General features: G+C 45.9%; 1 protein-coding gene across 2 annotated transcripts in view; it reads left to right on the top strand.

Annotated features, from left to right (window-relative positions):
• NECAB3 (N-terminal EF-hand calcium binding protein 3) overlaps positions 1 to 25069 on the top strand; it is a 231844-nt gene that overhangs the window by 39998 nt on the left and 166777 nt on the right. For both annotated transcript variants that reach the window (XM_063960213.1, XM_063960212.1), the window contains exon 4: positions 15851 to 15876. In XM_063960213.1, the coding sequence (XP_063816283.1) occupies positions 15851 to 15876 (26 nt within the window). The remainder of the gene's footprint in view (positions 1 to 15850; positions 15877 to 25069) is intronic.

The following is a 25069-nucleotide window of genomic DNA, read 5'->3' as shown; positions in this document are numbered from 1 at the left end:
TAAGAAAAGAAACAAGAAGAATGGATTTAATTTGAATAAGAAACATGAGAGCACTATATGGAAAGTACAATATAAAAAAGTCTATCAAATCCTGTGGTAGTCCAGTGGGGTAACATAATATCAACATTTACAATGTCGAAACAACAATGTGTCGACAGTTATGATGTCGACAGTGGTTAAATGTCGACATTGGGCATACTGGCATTTGCAGAATGTCGTAATTTTTATAAAGTCGATATTTAAAATGATGACATGTGACATGTCAAATGCATTTCCATGCAGTTCTACATCAGGGCTTCAGTCAGGGACGTAGCCAGAACTTTGTGGGCCCCATAGCAACATTTGAAGGGGCCCCTGTCCCAATGCTACTAGAGAGAAACCTCTCCACAGCAGTTGTTAATTTTGTGCCCCATAATAGTGCCTTACTTCCTTTTCTGAACCATAGTAGTGCCTTGGCTGAACCATAGCAGTGCCCTAGTTCACATTATGTCACATTGTAGGGCTGCCAGTACACATTATGCAACACAGTACCCCAATTCATATTATGACAGTGTCCCCAGTTTATATTATGCAACATTACAGTGCCTCCACTTTATATTGTGCCACATTGCAGTGCCCCCAGTTCATATTATGTAACATTATAATAGTCAGTATCATAGTAAGATTTAGGTCGGTTTATATTGTCTCTGTGCAGGGTAAATACTGGCCACTTTATTTTTACACTGCAATTTAGATTTCAGTGTGAACACACCCAAATCTAACTCTCTCTGTACATGTTATATCTGCCCCACCCCCGCCCCCCAGCAGTGTACATGGGCCCTCATTCCGAGTTGTTCGCTCGGTATTTTTCATCGCATCGCAGTGAAAATCCGCTTAGTACGCATGCGCAATGTTCGCACTGCGACTGCGCCAAGTAACTTTACTATGAAGAAAGTATTTTTACTCACGGCTTTTTCTTCGCTCCGGCGATCGTAATGTGATTGACAGGAAATGGGTGTTACTGGGCGGATACACGGCGTTTCAGGGGCGTGTGGCTGAAAACGCTACCGTTTCCGGAAAAAACGCAGGAGTGGCCGGGGAAACGGTGGGAGTGCCTGGGCGAACGCTGGGTGTGTTTGTGACGTCAACCAGGAACGACAAGCACTGAAATGATCGCACAGGCAGAGTAAGTCTGGAGCTACTCTGAAACTGCTAACTCGTTTGTAATCGCAATATTGCGCGTACGTCGGTCGCAATTTTAAGAAGCTAAGATTCACTCCCAGTAGGCGGCGGCTTAGCGTGTGTAACTCTGCTACATTCGCCTTGCGAGCGAACAACTCGGAATGAGGGCCATGGTTTTGCCTAACTGCTAACAAAATTGCTGCTACAATCAGGTCTGAATTAGGCCCATTGTGCTGAAGTTTCGACATGCACATTTTAAAGCTAGATGTTCAGCAGTTTGTCTCCTGCCAGGGCCGAAACTAGGATTTTTGACACCCGGGGCAAGATAGTAATTTGGCGCCCCCCACGCGCGCACACACACTTTGGAACCATGTCAAAAACACAGGAATGAACAGTTGACAAAGTGACAACCAGCATTGTCAGGGTGCATCCAGTATACATTCCCTAGGAAAATGGATAGGAACACAAGAAAACTAACATGCACCTCAGATACAGTATTGTGGGGGACTCTGACTGTCCAACTGCTGTAGGACTACAAAGCCCAGTATGCCAGTAAGGACCTACAACCAATTAAAGAGGAGAAGTACCAACCTTCTGGGGAGGGACACACACACAATGTGGGTTATTCTGGCTGCAGAGAGGAGTCCCTAGGACTGGCTGGTGTTATATACCTGATATAAGCCATGCAATCACTGTATCACACACCCTGGGGGGGACGGGACTCCAACTGGGGACCTGCAGCGTGGGTACTAGGACCCAGCAGAAGGTATCTGGGGAACAGGCCTGGGGCAGACATCGCTTACACAGTGTTATGCACACCAGTGCCTGCAGGAATGTACTGGTGTTTGAACTGTTATGCAAAACAACTGGACTCACAGACAGACTGGGGAATATGACATAACGTACACAGAAGGTGATAGGGTAACAAAATACACACAAAGTGAACAGAGAAGCCCAGAGGCTAAGGAACTGGGTGTCTCCCTTGTATTAGTAATGCTCAGATGAGAAAAGCAAGATGTTGTGTTTTAATACGTAGAGAACCTGAAATGCTGTTGCTAAGGGCAACAGCAAAACCCTAAAGGGTTACCAACGGGTGTGGCAGTAAACTCCTTAGTCAGAGATGGAATGATAGACACAAGGAGAGTCTCCACAATCCTAATTCTCACTTGCAGTGCACAGGTTCAGCTTACTGCCACTAAACTGACCCCTGACACCTAGCACAGTGAGACAGGATTAGACAGGCAAGTCTTAGAATACAGCCGCAAACTTGCTAAGTTCACAGAGTAGTAACAGAACCCCAGCAAGCTAAACGACTGACTCCAGTCTTACTGCTAGGTCTGGATTGGCAGAGTGTAATACCAAATCCCCAGGCCTATTTGCAGTAAGCAACAAACAAATACAAAGCTACACAGTACTGGCTAACTTTCAGGAACTGACTAACCAACAAAGATTCAGCAGCATCTGCTTACCCTAAGAAGAGGCCTTATAAAGCAGGTGCTGTCCACGCCCCACTCAGACCTCACAGACTGTGAGCACAAAAACCAGCACCGGATCCCCTACCGTGCACAGAGCCTGTAACCACTGCACAGCAAAAGACCCGAACCGGAGTATCAGCTGCGCTCAGGTTACTCTGCTAGCACTTGTCTCCCGGTTGCCATGACGACGTGGCAGCACAGGGCAGGAGACCCTAACAGTACCCCCCCTCTGACGAGGGGTCAAAGAACCCCTACCACCGGGTTTATCGGGGAACTGCGAGAAGAAAGAGCGTATCAGTCTGGGGGCATGAAGATCACAACTGCGCACCCACGACCGCTCCTCCGGGCCATACCCCTTCCAGTGCACCAAAAATGACAGCCGACCCCGAACCACCTTGGAGTCAAGAATCCTTTCAACAACAAACTCCCTCTGGCCACGTATCAGAAGAGGGTAAGGTCTTCCACTGGAAGAAGGATTACTAATCGCCCGTTTTAAAAGGGAACAATGAAATGTTTTATTGATACCCAAAGAACGGGGCAGATCTAACTGAAATGCCACCGGATTGATAACCCTGGTGATCTTATAAGGGCCGATGAACCGGGGGCCTAACTTATGAGATGGCTGTCTCAACTTCAAATTCTTGGTAGACAACCAGACGAAGTCTCCTAATTTGAAGCTGCAGGGTCTTTTCCGCTTATCAAAAACCCTTTTGGTCACTAATGACACAGACACAAGGGCTTTCTTCACTTTCCGCCAAATACCTCTAAGGACCGAAACCACAGAGGAACCACCAGGCGTGGAGTCCAGGGGGTCAAAAGAATTGGCCTTAGGATGATGCCCATACACACAAAGGAAGGGAGAGATCCCTGTAGCAGAGTGAGCCGCGTTGTTATAGGCAAACTCCGCCATGGACAGATGAGCAACCCAGTCAGTCTGACACTTGGAGACATAACACCTGAGGAACTGCTCCAAGGACTGGTTCACCCTTTCAGTCTGCCCATTAGACTGCGGATGGTAGCCTGACGACAAGCTGACAGAAATCTGGAGATCGGAACAAAATGCCCTCCAGAATTTGGCCACAAACTGGGATCCGCGGTCAGAGACCACATCAAGTGGCAACCCGTGGAGACGCACAACATGCAGCATAAATAATTCAGACAGGCGTCTGGCCGATGGCAGCCCAACCAGTGGAACGAAGTGCGCCATCTTCGAAAACCTGTCAACGACAACCCAGATGGCTGTCATCCCCGAGGATTTGGGCAAGTCCACCACAAAATCCATTGAAATGTGGGTCCATGGCTTAGATGGGATAGAGAGTGGATGTAATGGGCCAACAGGAACCCCTCTAGGAGTCTTATTTCGGGCACAGATGTCACATGCCCGAACCCACTGATCCACATCCTTAGCCACCGAGGGCCACCACACCGCCCTAGATAGCAACTCCCGAGTTCTGGCAATACCCGGGTGACCTGCCGACTTCTTGGCATGGAATTCCAGGAACACTCGCTGTCTTAACCTAGGAGGCACAAACAAAAGACCTACCGGAAGGTCTGGAGGAGCCTGCTCCTGTGCTCTAAGGACTAATGATAAGAGGTCCTGGGTAATGCCCACTTTAATACATGATGGGGAAACAATGGGCAACGGCTCCTCGGTGGTCTCCTGGATTGGAGCAAAACTCCGCGAGAGCGCATCAGCCTTGATGTTTTTTGACCCAGGGCGATATGTTATCAAAAAATTAAACCGAGCAAAAAACAAAGCCCATCGTGCCTGCCTGGCATTGAGACGCTTCGCTGACTCTAAATATGCCAGATTCTTATGGTCAGTGAGAATTGAGACCACAAACTTAGCCCCCTCAAGCCAGTGTCTCCACTCCTCGAGTGCATCCTTAATAGCCAACAATTCCCGGTTACCCACATCATAATTCATCTCGGCAGGCGAAAATTTACGGGAAAAGTAAGCACAGGGATGAAGGCGATTATCAGACACTCCCATCTGAGAAAGCACTGCCCCAATACCCATCTCAGAGGCATCCACCTCCACCACAAAAGGACGCTCTGGATCTGGGTGTCGCAGCACCTTGGCCGAAACAAATGCCCTTTTGAGACGGGCAAAAGCCGCTTTAGCCTCACAAGACCAGTGAGCAACATCCGCCCCTTTCTTAGTGAGTGCCACCAAGGGCGCCACTATAGACGAAAATCCAGCGATAAATCGTCTATAAAAATTTGCAAAGCCCAGGAAACGCTGAAGCGCCTTCAAACTAGTGGGCTGCACCCAATCCAGGACTGCCTGTACCTTGGAACCCTCCATTTGGAAACCTTCTGGGGAGATAATATATCCTAGAAATGCGATTTGCTGAACTTCAAATTCGCACTTCTCTAGCTTCGCCCCAAGCCGGTGATCTCTGAGTTTCTGGAGGACTAAGCGTACATGCTTCCGATGTTCCTCCAGGGAATGGGAGAAGATTAGGATGTCATCTAAGTATACAACTAAGAATCTATCCAAATATTCCCTGAGCACATCATTCATGAAATCCTGGAAGACTGCCGGGGCATTACAGAGCCCAAAAGGCATCACCAAATATTCATAATGCCCTGAGTGGGTATTAAAGGCAGTCTTCCATTCATCCCCCTCTCTTATTCGGATTAGATTGTACGCACCGCGTAGGTCAATCTTAGAAAAAATGGTGGCAGTACGAAGCTGGTCAAACAAGACCGAAATGAGAGGCAGTGGGTATGAGTTTTTAATCGTGATACGGTTCAATTCCCTGAAGTCGATGCAGGGTCGCAACGAACCGTCCTTTTTACCCACGAAGAAGAACCCCGACCCAACTGGAGACTGTGAAGGTCTGATAAATCCCTTAGCCAAGTTCTCCTGAATGTACTCTGCCATAGCCTGAGTCTCAGGACGTGACAGGGAGTACAACCTGCTCTTGGGAAGCTTAGCATTTGGCAACAAATCAATGGCACAGTCATAGGGGCGATGGGGAGGTAGTACCTCTGCAACTTTTTTGGAGAACACGTCCGCAAAATCTGCATAACACCCTGGCAATCCTGGCAAACTTAGCTGCGAGAGCCTGACTGGAAGGCTCAAGCAACTCCTGAAACAATCAGTACCCCAACTAAGAATCTCCCCAGAGACCCAGTCAAATTGAGGATTGTGGGCCCTTAACCAGGGTAACCCCAACACCAATGGGGCAAAAGTACAGACAGTCACATAAAAGGACAATTTTTCAGAGTGTGTGGCTCCAATAAACAAAGAAATCTGGCTAGTGCAAGAGGTAATTTTACCTTGGGATAATGGTTCCCCGTTTAACCCACAAATCTCAATTTCCGATGCCAAGGGTACTAAGGGAACAGAGTGTTTCAGGGCGAATTGGCGGTCCATAAAAACCCCGTTGGCTCCACTGTCCACAAAGGCCTCAGTCTTGACAGTTTGACCGAGGATCTTCAAGGTCACCGGAATGATAAGTCTTCTTGGGAAATTCTGACTTCTGGCCTGACAGGATATTTCCCATCACCCTCAGGCCCTGAAGTTTTCCGGCTTTTCTGGGCATGATACTACCACATGACCTTTATTCCCACAGTACAAACACAACCCCTGCTGTCTCCTCCGCGTCTTCTCACGCGAGGAGAGGCGGGTAGCCCCAATCTGCATAGGCTCCTCGGAAAATTCCTCAGAGTCTGAGGTTCCCTTGGGAAGGAAGGAAATCTCAGTCTCCCTTTCAAGCCTACGCTCTCTCAGCCGTCTATCCACCCGGATGGATAACTGCATGAGCTGATCCAAGCTATCAGGCAAGGGATATTGTACCAGTTGGTCCTTTATCTGGTTAGAAAGACCTCTTCGGTACTGGTGTCTCAGGGCTGGGTCATTCCACTGGGTATCATGGGCCAACCTCCGAAACTCCGTACAGTAAACCTCAACTGGCCTTCGCCCTTGCTTAAGGATCGAAATCTGAGCCTCGGCTGAGGCCGTCTTGTCAGGGTCATCATACAACATGCCCAGTGCCGTAAAAAAAGCATCAACACTTTTAAGCGACGGACAGTCAGGCTGCAACCCATATGCCCAGACCTGTGGGTCTCCTTGTAGCAAGGAAATCACTATGCCCACCCGCTGAATCTCCGACCCAGAAGACTGAGGCCTAAGCCGGAAGTATAGCTTGCAGCTCTCCTTGAAACAAAAGAACTGCGAGCGATCTCCAGAAAAACGATCCGGGAGATTTACTTTCGGCTCCTTAACCCCTGCAGGTGCTGCTGCTGCGGGAGCTCCGCCAGCAGCCTGGGAGGTGTGCATTTTAATGGACAAATCATTAAATTGTCGAGTCAGGACCTGCACCTGATCGACCACCTGTTGCAACGTATTTTGAGGGGTATGCTCCATATTCCCACAAAATTTCAACAGGAGTATTAGGCTGCTGAATATGTTATGCACACCAGTGCCTGCAGGAATGTACTGGTGTTTGAACTGTTATGCAAAACAAATGGACTCACAGACAGACTGGGGAATATGACATAACGTACACAGAAGGTGATAGGGTAACAAAATACACACAAAGTGAACAGAGAAGCCCAGAGGCTAAGGAACTGGGTGTCTCCCTTGTATTAGTAATGCTCAGATGAGAAAAGCAAGATGTTGTGTTTTAATACGTAGAGAACCCGAAATGCTGTTGCTAAGGGCAACAGCAAAACCCTAAAGGGTTACCAACGGGTGTGGCAGTAAACTCCTTGGTCAGAGATGGAATGATAGACACAAGGAGAGTCTCCACAATCCTAATTCTCACTTGCAGTGCACAGGTTCAGCTTACTGCCACTAAACTGACCCCTGACACCTAGCACAGTGAGACAGGATTAGACAGGCAAGTCTTAGAATACAGCCGCAAACTTGCTAAGTTTACAGAGTAGTAACAGAACCCCAGCAAGTTAAACGACTGACTCCAGTCTTACTGCTAGGTCTGGATTGGCAGAGTGTAATACCAAATCCCCAGGCCTATTTGCAGTAAGCAACAAACAAATACAAAGCTACACAGTACTGGCTAACTTTCAGGAACTGACTAACCAACAAAGATTCAGCAGCATCTGCTTACCCTAAGAAGAGGCCTTATAAAGCAGGTGCTGTCCACGCCCCACTCAGACCTCACAGACTGTGAGCACAAAAACCAGCACCGGATCCCCTACCGTGCACAGAGCCTGTAACCACTGCACAGCAAAAGACCCGAACCGGAGTATCAGCTGCGCTCAGGTTACTCTGCTAGCACTTGTCTCCCGGTTGCCATGACGACGTGGCAGCACAGGGCAGGAGACCCTAACACACAGGCACATGAGTGTGTGAGCGGCCATGGACCAGCGCTTGGGAAATGAGAGAGGATTGGAGAGTCCTTGGTCACCACCCCTGCCTCATTCATTAGCATTCTGCTTGCCTGGGAGGGGGGCGTTTCATTGGTGGTGCTGGGGAGCGGGTAACTACAGTGAGGGTTTTTGGACCCAGCAGAAGGTAGCCCCTTAGGGCTGAGAGGAAGAAGTGGAGGCAGAGTACCCATCTCTGCACCCTCTCAGATTCTGCACCCGGGGCACATGCCCCCTTAGCCCCCCCTAGTTGCGGATATGCTCATGTTCATCACAGAATATTGGCTTGAGATTTCCTGTTGGTTTGGGGGATTCTTTTGCTTTCTGAAAGTATTGATCCATTCTGGGGGGGTTTACAACCTGACACTTCTGGTTGCGTTTATGCCCGATATTTAAAAAGTGTGATGTTTTTACTAGCAAGACAAGCTTCGTAAGTAAACCCCTTGGTGTCTTTTTGTTTTTTTCTGGTGTCAGTTTCATAGTAGAAATTTGGAATCTCATCTGTCAGTAAATATACAATTAGTTTTCTAGGACAGCATACTTGCCTACTTTTGAAATAGCATTTAAGGAAGAGTGTGAAAGTAACACCTATCAGCGCGGGTGCGTACTGATACATCGGAGAAGCGTGTCAAGAAAAGGACTTACATCTAAATGTAAATGAGCCCCAAAGTTAGTAAGATCTATTTGCAGGATTTGTTTGTGTGTTGTGTTTTACAAGAGCTTCCATATACTGTAAGTGGCCATAGGGATCTTTGTGCCTTATAACCAATGCAAGGAAATGGCACTAATGATCCCATTTGAATGTATGTAGCCGTGATATCTTTTTACCCCAAGAGTGTAATAGCTGCAAAATGGGGGTAAGGTGCAATCAGGGAGATTGCTGGACTTTTCAGGGAGTGAGGGAGATTGCTGCTATTTCAGGGAGTCTCCTTCAGAATGAGGGAGGGTAGGCAACTATGTAGAACAGTTATAAATAAAGTATATGGACAGCTGTTGACTATAGTGCTCACGGTGCAGGCTAAGTGATGAGACGCTGCGGCCAATAAAATAAAAATTGGCTGTGTGATCATCATTACATAAAGTTTAAAAAAAAAATCAGATGTATTGGTGACCTAAACAGTCACAATACATATGTTAAAAAGTAAAACTCCCTATATCATATGGGTTTCAATTAGAGATGAGTGGGTTCGGTTCTCCGAGATCCGAACCCCCCCGAACTTCACGTGGTTTACACGGGTCCGAGGCAGCATCGGTTCTTCCCGCCTTACTCGGGAAACCCGAACGGGGGGGAGACGTCATCATCCCGCTGTCGGATTCTCGCGAGATTCGGATTCCATATAAAGAGCCGCGCGTCGCCGCCATTTTAACTTGTGCATTGTCTAGATAGCAAGAGGACGTGGCTACGTTCTCTGAGTGGAAAGCTCAATATCAGCTCAATATCAGTGCTCATTATCTGTGCTGCATTGTGGTGACCAGTATACTACAGTACAATAGTCCAGTGCTGTTCTCGCTGCCCAGTGTCAGTTCTAGTATCCTCATCAGTGCTCATTGTCTTGCTGCTGCATTGTGGTGACCAGTATACTACTACAGTGCAATAGTCCAGTGCTGTTCTCGCTGCCCAGTGTCAGTTCTAGTATCCTCATCAGTGCTCATTATCTATGCTGCATTGTGGTGACCAGTATATTACAGTACAATAGCCCAGTGCTGTTCTCGCTTCCCAGTGTCAGTTCTAGTATCCTCATCAGTGCTCATTATCTGTGCTGCATTGTGGTGACCAGTATATTACAGTACAATAGTCCAGTGCTGTTCTCGCTGCCCAGTGTCAGTTCTAGTATCCTCATCAGTGCTCATTGTCTTGCTGCTGAATTGTGGTGACCAGTATATTACAGTACAATAGTCCAGTGCTGTTCTCGCTGCCCAGTTTCAGTTCTAGTATCCTCATCAGTGCTCATTATCTGTGCTGCATTGTGGTGACCAGTATATTACAGTACAATAGTCCATTGCTGTTCTCGCTGCCCAGTGTCTGTTATAGTATCCTCATCAGTGCTCATTGTCTTGCAGCTGCATTGTGGTGACTAGTATATTACAGTACAATAATCCAGTGCTGTTCTCGCTGCCCATTGTCAGTTCTAGTATCATAAGTGCTCATTATCTGTGCTGCATTGTGGTGACCAGTATATTACAGTACAATAGTCCAGTGCTGTTCTCACTGCCCAGTGTCAGTTCTAGTATCCTCATCAGTGCTCATTGTCTTGCTGCTGCATTGTGGTGACCAGTATATTACAGTACAATAGTCCAGTGCTGTTCTCACTGCCCAGTGTCAGTTCTAGTATCCTCATCAGTGCTCATTGTCTTGCTGCTGCATTGTGGTGACCAGTATATTACAGTACAATAGTCCAGTGCTGTTCTCACTGCCCAGTGTCAGTTCTAGTATCCTCATCAGTGCTCATTAACTGTGCTGCATTGTGGTGACCAGTATATTACAGTACAATAGTCCAGTGCTGTTCTCGCTGCCCAGTGTCTGTTCTAGTATCCTCATCAGTGCTCATTGTCTGGCTGCTGCATTGTGGTGACCAGTATACTACAGTACATTACTAAAAGTCCAGTGTCTTGTGCTGCATCTTGCTGCTGTAGGGTGCTGTGGTAGTGTCCTGTTACTGTGCATAGGTCATCATCATTCCAGTCACAGTGGTATCTGGTATCTAATTCCAGACATTACTGCCATGTAATTCCAGATATATTACTGGCATATAATTCCACACATTAAAAAATGGAGAACAATAATTTGGAGGGTAAAATAGGGAAAGATCTAGATCCACTTCCACCTAGTGCTGAAGCTGCTGCCACTAGTCATGGCAGAGATGATGAAATGCCATCAACGTCATCTGCCAAGGCCAATGCCCAATGTCATAGTAGAGAGTGTGTAAAATCCAAAAAGCAAAAGTTAAGTAGAATGATGACCCAAAAATCTAAATTAAAATCGTCTGAGGAGAAGCGTAAACTTGCCAATATGCCATTTACGACACGGAGTGGCAAGGAACGGCTGAGGCCCTGGCCTATGTTCATGGCTAGTGGTTCAGCTTCAGATGAGGATGGAAGCATTTATCCTCCCGCTAGAAAAATTAAACGAGTTAAGCTAGCAAGAGCACAGCAAAGAACTGTGCATTCTTCTAAATCACAAATCCCCAAGGAGAGTCCAATTGTGTCGGTTGCGATGCCTGACCTTCCAAACACTGGACGGGAAGAGGTGGCTCCTTCCACCATTTGCACGCCCCCTGCAAGTACTGAAAGGAGCACCCACAGTCCAGTTCCTGATCTTCAAATTGAAGATGTCACTGTTGAAGTACACCAGGATGAGGATATGGGTGTTGCTGGCGCTGAAGAGGAAGTTGACAAGTAGGATTCTGATGGTGAGGTGGTTTGTTTAAGTCAGGCACCCGGGGAGACACCTGTTGTCCGTGGGATGAATATGGCCATTGACATGCCTGGTCAAAATACAAAAAAAAATCACCTCTTCGGTGTGGAATTATTTTAACAGAAATGCTTACAACAGGTGTCAAGCCGTGTGTTGCCTTTGTCAAGCTGTAATAAGTAGGGGTAAGGATGTTAACCACCTCGGAACATCCTCCCTTATACGTCACCTGGAGCGCATTCATCAGAAGTCATTGACAAGTTCAAAAACTTTGGGTGACAGCGGAAGCAGTCCACTGACCAGTAAATCCCTTCTTCCTCTTGTATCCAAGCTCCTGCAAACCACCCCACCAACTACCTCAATGTGAATTTCCTCCTTAGGAACGCTAATAGTCCTGCAGGCCATGTCACTGGCAAGTCTGATGAGTCCTCTCCTGCCTGGGATTCCTCCGATGGATCCTTGAGTGGAACACCTACTGCTGCTGTTGTTACTGCTGGCGCTGCCGTTGTTGTTGCTGGAAGTCGATCGTCATCCCAGAGGGGAAGTCGGAAGACCACTTGTACTACTTCCAGTAAGCAATTGACTGTCCAACAGTCCTTTGCGAGGAAGATGAAATATCACAGCAGTCATCCTGCTGCAAAGTGGATAACTCAGGCCTTGACAACTATGTTGATGTTAGACGTGCGTCCAGTATCCGCCGTTAGTTCACAGAGACTTAGAGAATTGCTTGAGGTAGTGTGTCCCCGGTACCAAATACCATCTAGGTTCCACTTCTGTAGGCAGGCGATACCGAGAATGTACACAGACTTCAGAAAAAGAGTCACCAGTGTCCTAAAAAAATGCAGTTGTACCCAGTGTCCACTTAACCACGGACATGTGGACAAGTGGAGCAGGGCAGACTAAGGACTATATGACTGTGACAGCCCACTGGGTAGAAGTATTGCCTCCCGCAGCAGTGGCAACAGTAGCAGCATCTCACAAACGCCAACTCGTTCCTAGGCAGGCTTTGCTTTGTATCACCGCTTTCCATAAGAGGCACACAACTGACAACCACTTACAGAAACTGAGGAACATCATCGCAGATTGGCTTACCCCAATTGGACTCTCCTGGGGATTTGTGACATCGGACAATGCCACCAATATTGTGCGTGCATTATGTGTGGGCAAATTCCAGCACGTCCCATGTTTTGCACATACAATGAATTTGGTGGTGCAGAATTTTAAAAAAAATGACAGGGGCGTGCAGGGGATGCTGTCCATGGCCCGAAGAATTGCGGGTCACTTTCGGCATTCAGCCACCGCGTGCCGAAGACTGGAGCACCAGCAAACACTCCTGAACATGCCCTGCCATCAGCTGAAGCAAAGCAAGAGGTGGTAACGAGGTGTAATTCAACCCTCTATATGCTTCAGAGGATGGAGGAGCAGCAAAAGGCCATTCAAGCCTATACATCTGCCTACGATATAGGCAAAGGAGGGGGAATGCACCTGACTCAAGCGCAGTGGAGAATGATTTCAACATTGTGCAAGGTTCTCCAACCCTTTTGAACTTGCCACACGTGAAGTCAATTCAGACACTGCCAGCCTAAATCAGGTCATTCCCCTCATCAGGCTTTTGCAGAAGCAGCTGGAGAGATTGAAGAAGGAGCTAAAACGGAGCGATTCTGCTAGGCATGTGGGACTTGTGGATGGAGCCCTTCATTCGCTTAACCAGGATTCACGGGTGGTCAATCTGCTGAAATCAGAGCACTACACAGGCCACCGTGCTTGATCCTAGGTTTAAAGCCTACGTTGTATCTCTCTTTCCGGCAGACACAAGTCTGCACATGTTCAAAGACCTGCTGGTGAGACAATTGTCAAGTCAAGCGGTACATGACCCGCCAACAGCTCCTCCTTCATTTTCTCCCGCCACTGGAGCTGCCAGGAAAAGGATAAAATTTCCAAAACCACCCGCTGGCGGTAATGCATGGCAATCAGGAGCGATAGCTGACATCTGGTCCGGATTGAAGGACCTGCAAACGATTACTGACATGTCGTCTACTGTCACTGCATATGATTCTGTCACCATTGAAAGAATGGTGGAGGATTATATGAGTGACAGCATCCAAGTAGGCATGTCAGACAGTCCGTACGTATACTGGCAGGAAAAAAGAGGCAATTTGGAGGCCTTTGCACAAATTGGCTTTATTTTACCTAAGTTGCCCCCCCTCCAGTGTGTACTCCGAAAGAGTGTTTAGTGCAGCCGGTAACCTTGTCAGCGATCAGCGTAGGAGGTTACTTCCAGAAAATGTGGAGAAGGTGATGTTCATCAAAATGAATTATAATCAATTCATCCGTGGAGACATTTACCAGCAATTGCCTCCAGAAAGTACACAGGGACCTGTGATGGTGGATTCCAGTGGGGACGAATTAATACTCTGTGATGAGGGGGATGTACACAGTGAAATGGGTGAGGAATCGGAGGATGATAATGAGGTGGACATCTTGCCTCTGTAGAGCCAGTTTGTGCAAGGAGAGATTGATTGCTTCTTTTTTGGTGGGGGCCCAAACCAACAAGTCATTTCAGCCACAGTCGTGTGGTAGACCCTGTCGCTGAAATGATGGGTTTGTTAAAGTGTGCATGTCCTGTTTATACAACATAAGGGTGGGTGGGAGGGCCCAAGGTCAATTCCATCTTGCACCTCTTTTTCTTTTTTTTTATTTGTCTTTGCATCATGTGCTGTTTGGGGACTATTTTGTTGAAGTGCCATCCTGTCTGACACTGCAGTGCCACTCCTAGATGGGCCAGGTGTTTGTGTCGGCCACTTGTGTCGCTTAGCTTAGTCATCCAGCGACCTCGGTGCAAATTTTAGGACTAAAAATAATATTGTGAGGTGTGAGGTGTTCAGAATAGACTAGAAATGAGTGGAAATTATGGTTATTGAGGTTAATGATACTATGGGATCAAAATTACCCCCAAATTCTATGATTTAACCACTTGGCTGGCATGGTCGCATCAGATGCGACCATGCCTGCAATTGCTCTATCTGACCTTGTCGCACAGGATGCGACCAGTCAGATAGAGAGTGTTAGCAGCGGCAGGGAAGATAAACTTCCCTCCGCTGCTGCTGTCAGAGGGACCAGAAGGTCCCTCTGCCTCCCTGCACTCTCTCCCTGTGTCTGCCGTGCTGACGATCACTGCTGATCGGTCAGCATGGCAGGATCTCCCCCCTCCAGCGGCTGCAGACAATGGCAGCCGCTGGGGAGAATAAATGACCCCTCCCAAGCCAGCCCCAGACCCCCCCTTGCATACCTGCAGGCTATCCCGGCTTTCAAAATAAAAGCCGCGATAGTCACGATGTTCCGATGGTTGCGATGTTCCCGAACGATGTTACGATGTTTCAATGTTTGACTTTTAAAAAAATATTTTTTTTTCTCCTTTTTTTTAATTTAACTAAAATCATTTGGGATAGGGTTAATGTCATGTTCTTCACTTAATTCACTCATAAAAAAAACCTGACAATTTCGGAGCGGTTTTTGGCGAAATAATCGTCAGTTAAGTGGTTAAGCTGTTTTTGAGGGTTTTTAAAAAAAAAAATACCCGAATCCAAAACGCACCCGAATCCGACGAAAATTCTTAAGGGAGGTTTTGCCAAAACACGTCTGAATCCAAAACACGACCACAGAACCGAATCTAAAACGAAAACACAAAACCCGAAAAATGTCCAGTGCACATCTCTAGTTTCAGTATATCTGCAATTAAAAAACTCAATGTCTCATTCAAAATTATGAGAATTAAATTGATATTCTCCTTGCCGTGGATCCAATAACAGTTTAGTTAATATGCCAAAGTGTGAGCTGTGTAGGCGGCTTCACGCCGACAAGGTATATGTGAATAGCGGTTGTTGTGATAATAAGCTCTGGATGAACTGTATATCCAAGGCAATCTGATCCTTGCATGTGTCTGTGTGAACAGACCAGACTGGGTTTCCTGCTGTTGCAGCTGCTATTGTATACAGGCTTCTGGGGGTAAGGCTGTTTGATCCAAAATTACAAAAAAATATGTAATTGTAATATTGTATCCCCAATGTTGTATTAGTATTTTTTCTCTAGGACAGTGGTCTCTAGCCCCCGCTTCCAGCAGCCACTTCAGTGGACGCTGTGCATGTCCGCATCTCGTATGTTCCTTACTGCACTTGTGCTGGATTTTCAGGGAGTAGTCACCTTCTGAGGTGAAACGAAGTGTCAGTGTTCTTACATGCATGCTATAAGGTGAATTATATCTATTAATTATACAATATTGATGATAATGAAGATACTGTATACCAGTTTCCCATTCCGTATTTTGGTATGTAAATGATGTATGTCAATTTAAAAAAATCCTCGTTTATTTAAGTTAGAATTAAATGTAATCTGTAATGGAAATGAGATGTTGAATCAGCTACTTGGTAAGGTGCTTACTTGCTTTTTTTTTTTTTTTTTACAGTAACATGGACACGGAGCGAATTTGTGGTGAGCTAATTCTAATGACCTTTGTGATCTGTCATTTGTCGAATATGCTAACATACTGTAGGCAATCTTCCTTTTAAGGGGAATGCCTCCTATAGTTTTATAATTATAATTTGTTGTGCTCCAAAACCTATTGCTAAAGCTATATATATATATATATATATATATATATATATATATTGGTTTTCTATCTGAATTACTATAACTAAAATGTAACAAGTGAGATACTCCTCAATGCAACAAAAATGAGCTACTGTAACAATTAGTATATAGACATACAAGGACTGCCACAATTGTATTACATTACTACTGTACAGGGGAGAACTGCCTAACCGTTTACTCAGAAAGACAGTGTTGTGCCTATTATTCCAAGGGGATGTAGTTAATATCCCTGCGGTCGAGATCCTGGCGGTCAGAATACTGTCGCTGGGTTCCCGACAGCCGAGAATGCCGGCAGCTGCACAAGGGCTATTCCCACTGGTGGGCGTCCGTGACACCCAGAGAGTGAGAATAGAACCTGTGGCATACTTGCCTACCCTCCCGGAATAGCCGGGAGGCTCCCAAAAATCGGGTGACCCTCCCGGCCCCCCCGGAAGAGCAGGCAAGTCTCCCGATTTCAGGGGTCACCCCCTGCCCGGCCGCCCACTTAGCGAGTAAAGTGGGCGGTCCGGGCAGGCGATGAAGCGATTCTTGTTGAATCGCATCATCATAGCCACGCCCCCTGCTGTATAATGCCGGTAATAGTGCCATTACACAACGGGGGCGTGGCTTACATGATGCGATCCAGCAGCCACGCCCCCATTCCGCCTCTGGCCCACCCCCCTCTGCACGTCACCTCACTGCCTGCCTGCCCTGCTGAGCCGACCGGCTGCTCTCTCCCGGAGAGAGCAGGCCAAAAGTCGGCAAGTATGACCTGTGGCGAGCGCAGCGAGCCTCCGAGCCCTCAGCGTGACGAGCGCAGCGATCCCGCAAGTAGCTTTCTAGTGCTCGCACTGCTGCCAGCATTCTGCTGGCCTGGATCCCGGTGTCAGGATTCCACCCCCAACCTATTCCAAGTAATAGCTTCCTTTAAAATGAGTATTTTCTATAGCTGTTTCTTGCATTGATGAAAGTCTTCTTTAGGGCTGTTTATATATTAATAAAAGGTCATGAGTCAGCTGAGTGATGCTCAACTCCCCAGCAACACTGCCTGTAACCTATTAGCTCATGTGTTAGTGTCATTAAAATACTCTGGACTACTGTACAGTGAATCTAAGCTGATGTGTCTTGCACAGATTAGTTAGCTCCGTGTGTATGCCTCCCACCTGCTGTTACGGTAGTTATGGTAGTTACAAGCAGACAGAGCCAACGCAAAAGAAATGTCACATTGAATTTAGGGCCTATTTCAGCAACAGCTTTCTCTAATGAGCAAACCAATGCTGCACTGCAGGGGGGGGGGGCAGATATAACATGTGCAGAGAGAGTTAGATTTGGGTGGGGTGTGTTCAAACTGAAATCTAAATTGCAGTGTAAAAATAAAGCAGCCAGTATTTACTATGCACAGAAATACTATAACTCACCCAAATCTATCTCTCTCTGCACATGTTATATTTGCCCCACCTGGACTTGGTTAAGAAAAATATTTTGCTCCTAGAAGCAAAATTCCCACGCGCTTGGTCCGAGCTGGTTTACCAAGCAGCTGTTATGAAATGGATAGTCAATCCAAAAAACCTAATATAAAAGCAACACAGCGCTAACTACTTTCATGCAAACAGACAGGTGTGTGTTTTAAAAAAACCAAAAACAATTGATAGGTTATTTATTAAAATTAAATGTCTTTAAGGAAGAAATCTCTGCTTTACTATTACAACACACAATATAATAAAAATTAATTAGTAGGAGCTTTTAGAACATGAAAGTCTTTGATAAGTTTAGGACAAGGGACATATCACCGTATAATTCAGTGGTAGATGGACATGTACTACAGAAAGGCCTTTTGCTGTGGGGACTGTCAGTTCCAAATATTTACCAGTCCAGGAGTGACAATGTTAATGGCCCATAGGTGGTGGTCCAGTTGGCAATGGCTCCAGCACGCAATTGTAGGGTTCCTGATAGGCACTCCTCATACACAGCGGCACCAAGGCTCCAAATGATAAGTCCACGATCCAATAATCCTGGATGTCGGTAGATGTCCACAGGTCCAAATGCCCCACCTGCACTGCACATGGAGGGTCATTCCGAGTTGATCGCTAGCTGCCATTGTTCGCAGCGTATCTATCAGTTAAAAAAACGGCTAATCTGCGCATGCGTATGCTCCGCAATGCGCACGCACTTCGTACGGATACAAAGTCCATTGTGGTTTTGCACTGGTTCTAGCGACGACTCCAATCGCACAGCCGAACGCAAGGAGATTGACAGAAAGAGGGCGTTTCTGGGTGTCAACTGACCGTTTTCAGGGAGTGCTTAGAAAAACGCAGGCATGGCAGAAAAAACGCAGACGTGGCTGGGCGTTCTCTGGGCGGTTGTGTAATATCAAAAGCCGTCCCTCCGTCATTAGAATAAACGCACACGAAGAGTAACTACAGGGCTACTCTTGTTTTGCACAAAACGATTTTGTAGGCGCTCTGCTGCACAAGCGTTCGCTCTTCTGCAAAGCGAACATACACTCCCTGGTGGGCGGCGACAATGCGTTTGCATGGCTGCTAAAAACTGCTAGCGAGCGATCAATTCGGAATGACCCACATGGTTTTGCCCATTAGAGAAAGAGTTTGCTTTTGTAGTCCATGCTGAATTAGGCCCTTAGACTTTTGCATCAGTGCACATTTGGAACATCATTGGTTAGTTTCCTCCTTTGTTGACAAAGCATGTATGATGCATTAGATCCGTACAGCGCTTCCCATCACCAGGAGTGACATTTGGCCCCCCCATTGTGGCCCTTTTCAGGTTACTTTAGCTTTCCAAGTGGCTCCCTAGATGAAATAATTGCCCATTACTGCAGTCTATAAAATTATATCTTCTCCTGTGTAAAAGGTTTGACACATGTCCCCAATAGACCACTAGCTGCTCCATTACTGTGATATATACATACAGGAAATCCCAGATATAGCACACACAGAACGTCATTAGCACAGATATGAATGGGCTACTTTAACAATAAAAACATGCAGGTATATTGGAATTACGCACCTAGGTAATCCCCATTCTATCCTACACTGCAACTTCCGCTGTATGCTTCTATCTACCATACCCCTCCAGTGCATACTTACCGAATTTTTGGCTGCTCTCCCCGGGAGAGAGCAGCCAGGTCGGATCAGGAGGGGGTGGGGAAGGGTAGTGATGAGTAGAGGGGGCGGAGCAGAGGCAGAACGGGGCTGAGGCGGGGTGGGGGCGTGGCTCATATAGTGCATAACTTAAGCCATGCACCCCACTGTATAATGCCGCTATTACCGGCATTATACTGCAGGGGGCGTGGCTATGATGATGCGATTCAACAAGAATCGCGTCATCGATTGGCCGGACCGCCCACTTTACTCACTAAGTGGGCGGCCGGGCAGTGGGGGAGCACAGAAATTGGGAGACTTGTCTGCTTTTCTGAGGAGCCGGGAGGGTCATCCGATTTTTGGGAGCCTCCCGGTCATTCCGGGAGAGTAGGCAAGTATGCTCCAGTGTTCTATTCAGTAGGTCCTCCCCGGACATGTGCTGTGCCCAGACCTTCCCTGTTGCAGACAGGGGCCCTCATAGTGGGGGATACACACATGGGAGCCTGTCATGTCTGTGGCCGGTCATGTCTGGGACAGGGCCCTGTGGCTATTACTGTACTGTAATCATGTGGAACCAGGAAGAATTTAAACACACTGCTATCATTCATTCACACAGACTGCTCCTAGCAGACTCATCATTGTATGAAGCAGTGAGAAGAGGAGAGGAGTGAGCCAGTGGAGAAGTTGCCTATGGTAACCAATCAGCTTTGAAGTAACATTTATCAAGTGCATTCTATAAAATTATAGGTAGCAGCGTAGAGGGGTATATTCATGAAGCAGTGAAAAGTGTGGATAAATGAGCCAGTTGAGAAGTTGGCTATGGCAACCAATAAGCTGCTACATATAATTTTAGAAAATGAACTTTAGAAATGTTTACATCAACACTGATTGGTTACTATGAGCAACTTCTCCAAATGTTTTCGGGCCACCACGAAAACAGCCATGACACGCCTGCGTTTCCTGGACCACTCTCCCCCCAACACCGTGTCACCGCCCCCGAACACCCGCTGCCTGTCACTCACATTGTGAATGCCCACACACACGTGCTGCTGGCTGAAATGGCTGAAAAGCGTCAATTTGCAATATTAGCAGATTAACAACTCGTACTGAATTAGGCTCCTAATCTGCTCAATGAATGGTACAGAAACTTATTAGTACAAAGATAATATATAATATTACAAAGTAGGATATCACTGCGTGAATTTTAATCTCTTGTTTTAAAATATTAGTTGTCACCAAAGAGGCCTACAAAGTCTTTTTCAGAATACATTTTCATTGCATTGTTCATCAGCTGAGCTGATTTCTTCATTCTTTTTTAGTTTTTATTACAATCACTTTCATGTGATAAGCTTAGTGGTAACATTTATCCTCATATGATCCCATTTTCTTGCATCTCTGTTAATAAACGGCTTCTTATAAAAATTCCATATTGCAGATTTTATGATCTGAGACTCAGTGCAAACCTACAGAAAATGTTTTTTGTGAAGTTTCCTGGTTTTTAAATCTGTGCCTTTGGGGGAATTCAATTAGCCTGATCCCCCTGTGTTATCCACTTAGCCTAGAAAGCAGACACTCATCTGGAATTTTTCCCACTTGCCTGAGGCAGGCAACAAAAAGTCCCAAATATTAGCCCATTTTTCACTGCCACGATAGCGAAAACACATAGGTCCGTGAATTTATCACGGAATCTGGGGGTTATTCAGAGCTGTTAGCAAACAAAAAAAGTTAGCAACTGGGCAAAACCATGCTGCACTGCAGGTGGGTCAGATATAGCATGTGCAGAAAGAGTGATTTGGGTGGGGTGTGTTCAAACTGAAATCTAAATCACAGTGTAAAAATAAAGCAGCCAGTATTTACCCTGCACAGAAACAATGTAACCCACTCAAATCTATATCTCTCTGCACGTTACATCTGCCCCACCTGCAGTGCAACATGGTTTTGCCCAATTGCTAACTTTTCTGGTTTGCGAACAACTCTGAATAACCCCCTCTAAGTGGATTGATTTGCACGACAAAAAAATCATGAGAAATCATAAAAATATCTCAAAAAAACATTTTTTTCGTCCCTGATAATTCTTCGGGGCCAATTTCATCCCCCCATGGCTGTAAAAGTGTACAAATACTTCTCAAGAAACCCCCCCCCAAAAAATATGTCTTCTCAATACTGCAAATAAGGGTAATCTCTCTGTGTTAGATGCTGACAGTGCTATTGAAGTTCCACCAAATTTCTTCCCATTACTGGCAAAAAATGTTTTATACAGTCTTGCTCTTCTGGCATCTTCATTTCTAGGTTTAGTCAGCGCCCAAAGCTGTGTACTGATTTCCCGACTCCTGCCTTAGGCTTCCTCTTTGTACGCATTTGCTGCCATCAACATCCTGGCCCTTCTGATATGTGATCTAGCAAAGTTCCATCAAACAACTCACGATGTGTTACATCTCCTGGGGCGTTTTGATTTAATGAAGCGAGTGACTCACATTCCATTAATTAGCTTATGCAGACACCTGTCGATAAAAAAAATTATGTGGAACACTAAGTTATTTCTATATGTAATACACATTAATTACTTTGGTCCCTGAGAAGCGGATACTCTTGTACAGCATGTGGTTGCGGCAGTTGATGCTGCCAAAAACTATTTATGCTGGTTATCATACCCAGAGATGATTCTAGACCAAGAGGATCCCAGGTCGAAAATTTCCTTTGCTTCTCCCGCATACCAAAAATTAACATATATCAGTTTAAGCATAACACAAGACATGGCACAGGCCACTTGAACCCTTGACCTTTACCTTTTTTTTACCCTCATTGTGTACTTTTTCCTGCATTTGAAGTCTTCATCTCATTAATAGTCTACTAGGTACTATACTTGGGATTTTTATTGACCTCTCTATACCCTACACTACACCACTGACCCCCTATACTCTACACTACATTACACACCCCTCTATACCCTGCACTACATCACTGACCCCACTATACCCTATGCTACATTATGGACCCCTCTATACCCTATTAAACCTTACTGACCCCTCTATACCCTACACTACATCACTGACTCCTCTGTACTCTACAAAACATCACTGACCCCTCGATACCCTCGACTTCATCACTGACTCCCCTATACTCTACACTACAGTACTGACCCCTCTATACCCTACACTACATCACTGACCCCACTATACCCTACACTACATTATGGGCCCCTCTATACCCTACAAAACCTTACTGATCCATCTATACCCTATACTACATCACTGACCCCTCTGTACTCTACAAAACATCACTGATCCCTCTATACCCCACACTACATCACTAACCCCTCTAAACCGTACACTACATCGCTGACCCCTCTATACCATACACTACATCACTGACCCCCCTATACCGTAAACTACATCACTGACCACTCTATACCATACACTACATCACTGACCCCTCTATACCGTACACTACATTACTGACCCCTCTATACCGTATACTACATCACTGACCCCTCTATAGCCTACACTACATCACTGCCCCCTCTATACCCTACACTACTTTATGAACCCCAGTATACCCTACACGATGATGATGATATTTATTATTACATTTTATTTATAAGGTGCTATGACAGACATTAGAACAATACATGGTGCAAAGAACTTAACATTACAGTAACTGAAAAACTGAAACAGAGCACAGGTAACAATTAGCATCACACTTTTCAGTACACAATACAGCTGAGATGTAAGGAAGCAAAGGCGTAATTTGTGTACTACTGGGGGCAGGCAGCCATTGGAAGAGATGAACAGTAACAAGTGAGAGGAGATGCGGGTCTAGACTTTCATTGAGTAGGAGAGAGCTGTAATTGTAGTGTGAGAGAAGAGGGTTGTTAGAACAGGAGCGAAGAGGGCCAAGAAGCTCACAATGTAGGGGGTGGGAGGAGACAGAGAGGTGACATAAGGTGTTGTGAGCAAGTGGAAGGTGGCCTGATGGCAGGAAGTAAGCAAAGCATAGATCGCCAATGCATAAGGCAGAAGTTTAGGAGAGAAGCTTCAAGACTAGGTTATGCGGAAGGGTATACTTTGATGAACAGGTGGGTTTTCTGTGTTGTTTAAAGCTTTGCAAGTTCGGAGAGAGTCTAAAAAGTGAAGGAGCTTGTTCCAGTGAAGGGGGGCAGTGTGGGCAAAATCTTGGATCGCACATGGGATGCAGTCCCCAGGGTAGAGGAGAGACGATGGTCACTGGTCGACCGGAGAGGACGTGAGGTAGAGTGTAGGGAGATGAGGTTGGAAATGGGGAGAAGTGGAGTAAGAGAGGGCCTTGTATGTGAGGGTGAGGAGGTTGAAGAGGATTCTGTAGGGGAATGGGAGCCAGTGCAGGTTTTGTCAAAAGGGAGTGGCAGATGTGGAGCGGTGGGAGAGGAAGATAAGTCTAGCTGCGGAGTTGATAACAGATCACAGTGGAATGAGATGGGAGCATAGGAGTCCAATTAGGAGAATGTTGCAACAGTTGAGCCGTGAGATGACCAGTGAGTGGATAAGTTTTGTTGCACTTTGGGATAGGAACGGGCTGATGCGAGCGATGTTGCGTAGCTGGAACTGATAGAATTGAGCCGGAGATTGGATGTGGGGGGTGAAGGAAAGGGAGGAGCCAAGAGTGACGCCCAAGCAGCGGAGTTGGGGAAGATGACGGTGTTGCCAACAGTGATAGACTTATTGGGAGGGGATGGAGGCTCTGGATGGGGGAAAGATGATGATTTTGGTTTGTTGAGCTTCAGGGAGCACTACTGAACTCTCTTTACCATACATACAGTATATAGATATACATTACATCACTGCTTCTATATACTGTGCAACATCACTATATAGGTTGAGTATCCCATATCCAAATATTCCAAAATACAGAGTTTTTTGAGTGAGAGTGAGATAGTGAAACCTTTGTTTTTTGATGGCTCAATCTACACAAACTTTGTTTAATACACAAAGTTATTAAAAATATTGTATTAAATGACCTTTAGGCTGTTTGTATAAGGTGTATATGAAACATAAATGAATTGTGTGTATGTACACAAACTTTGTTTAATGCACAAAGTTATTAAAAATATTGGCTACAATGACCTTCAGGCTGTGTGTATAAGGTGTATATGAAACATAAATGCATTCTGTGCTTAGATTTGGGTCCCATCGCCATGATATCTCATTATGGTATGCAATTATTCCAAAATACGGAAAAATACGATATCCAAAATACTTCTGGTCCCAAGCATTTTGGATAAGGGATACTCAACCTGTACTACCTTGCATGATATCATAGAAACACTGGAAAAAAATAAGACAAAGGGTAAAGTGGGCAACAGACACTGACACACTAGACAAAAGAGAGAGTGAGTCAAATTAATAAACATCCTAGTGATATTTGGTGGACCCCTTTCTTTGAAAGTAAAGCATTCATAACCTAGAACCAGAAATAACGACACGGAGACTTGAATTTTGGCAGAAAATTGCTAGCTATTTATTTGTCCCTATCCATTAGCAAACCTGTAATAAAGAAATTAATTTAATATGCCGCTCCAGCCGGCATATGGTGGCGGCCCAAAAGAACGGCTCAATTAACCTAAATTAACCTTAAATAACTAATCCTATAAATTTACTAAAACTTATCATAAACCGGTAATAGGTGACAACTCAACCCCCACAGTGACTACCCACCGCTCCTGGGTGCCCTGCCGCTGCCTTCCCGGATGGGTGGTCAAGCGGCCATAAGTCGATGGAGGTGAGTGCACCTAAACCACAACAAACTGTAAAACACTACAGTTTTCCCTACAATACAAAACTGCCGTTCTTTTCCGCCAATAAATAGCCAACGATACACCAGCCAACAACTTAACGCCAAAGCACCACGTGCCAGAATCTCTTAGTACCAGGGCGGGAGGGTGGGAAAGCAAATCCACCAAGAGAACTAAGATGGCCTCACCT

The sequence above is a fragment of the Pseudophryne corroboree genome, chromosome 3, assembly GCF_028390025.1.
Source record: "Pseudophryne corroboree isolate aPseCor3 chromosome 3, aPseCor3.hap2, whole genome shotgun sequence".
In the NCBI taxonomy this organism is placed as follows: Eukaryota; Metazoa; Chordata; class Amphibia; order Anura; family Myobatrachidae; genus Pseudophryne; species Pseudophryne corroboree.
The sequence above is the reverse complement of the archived record's forward strand: the minus strand, read 5'-3'. Positions and strand labels throughout refer to the sequence as shown.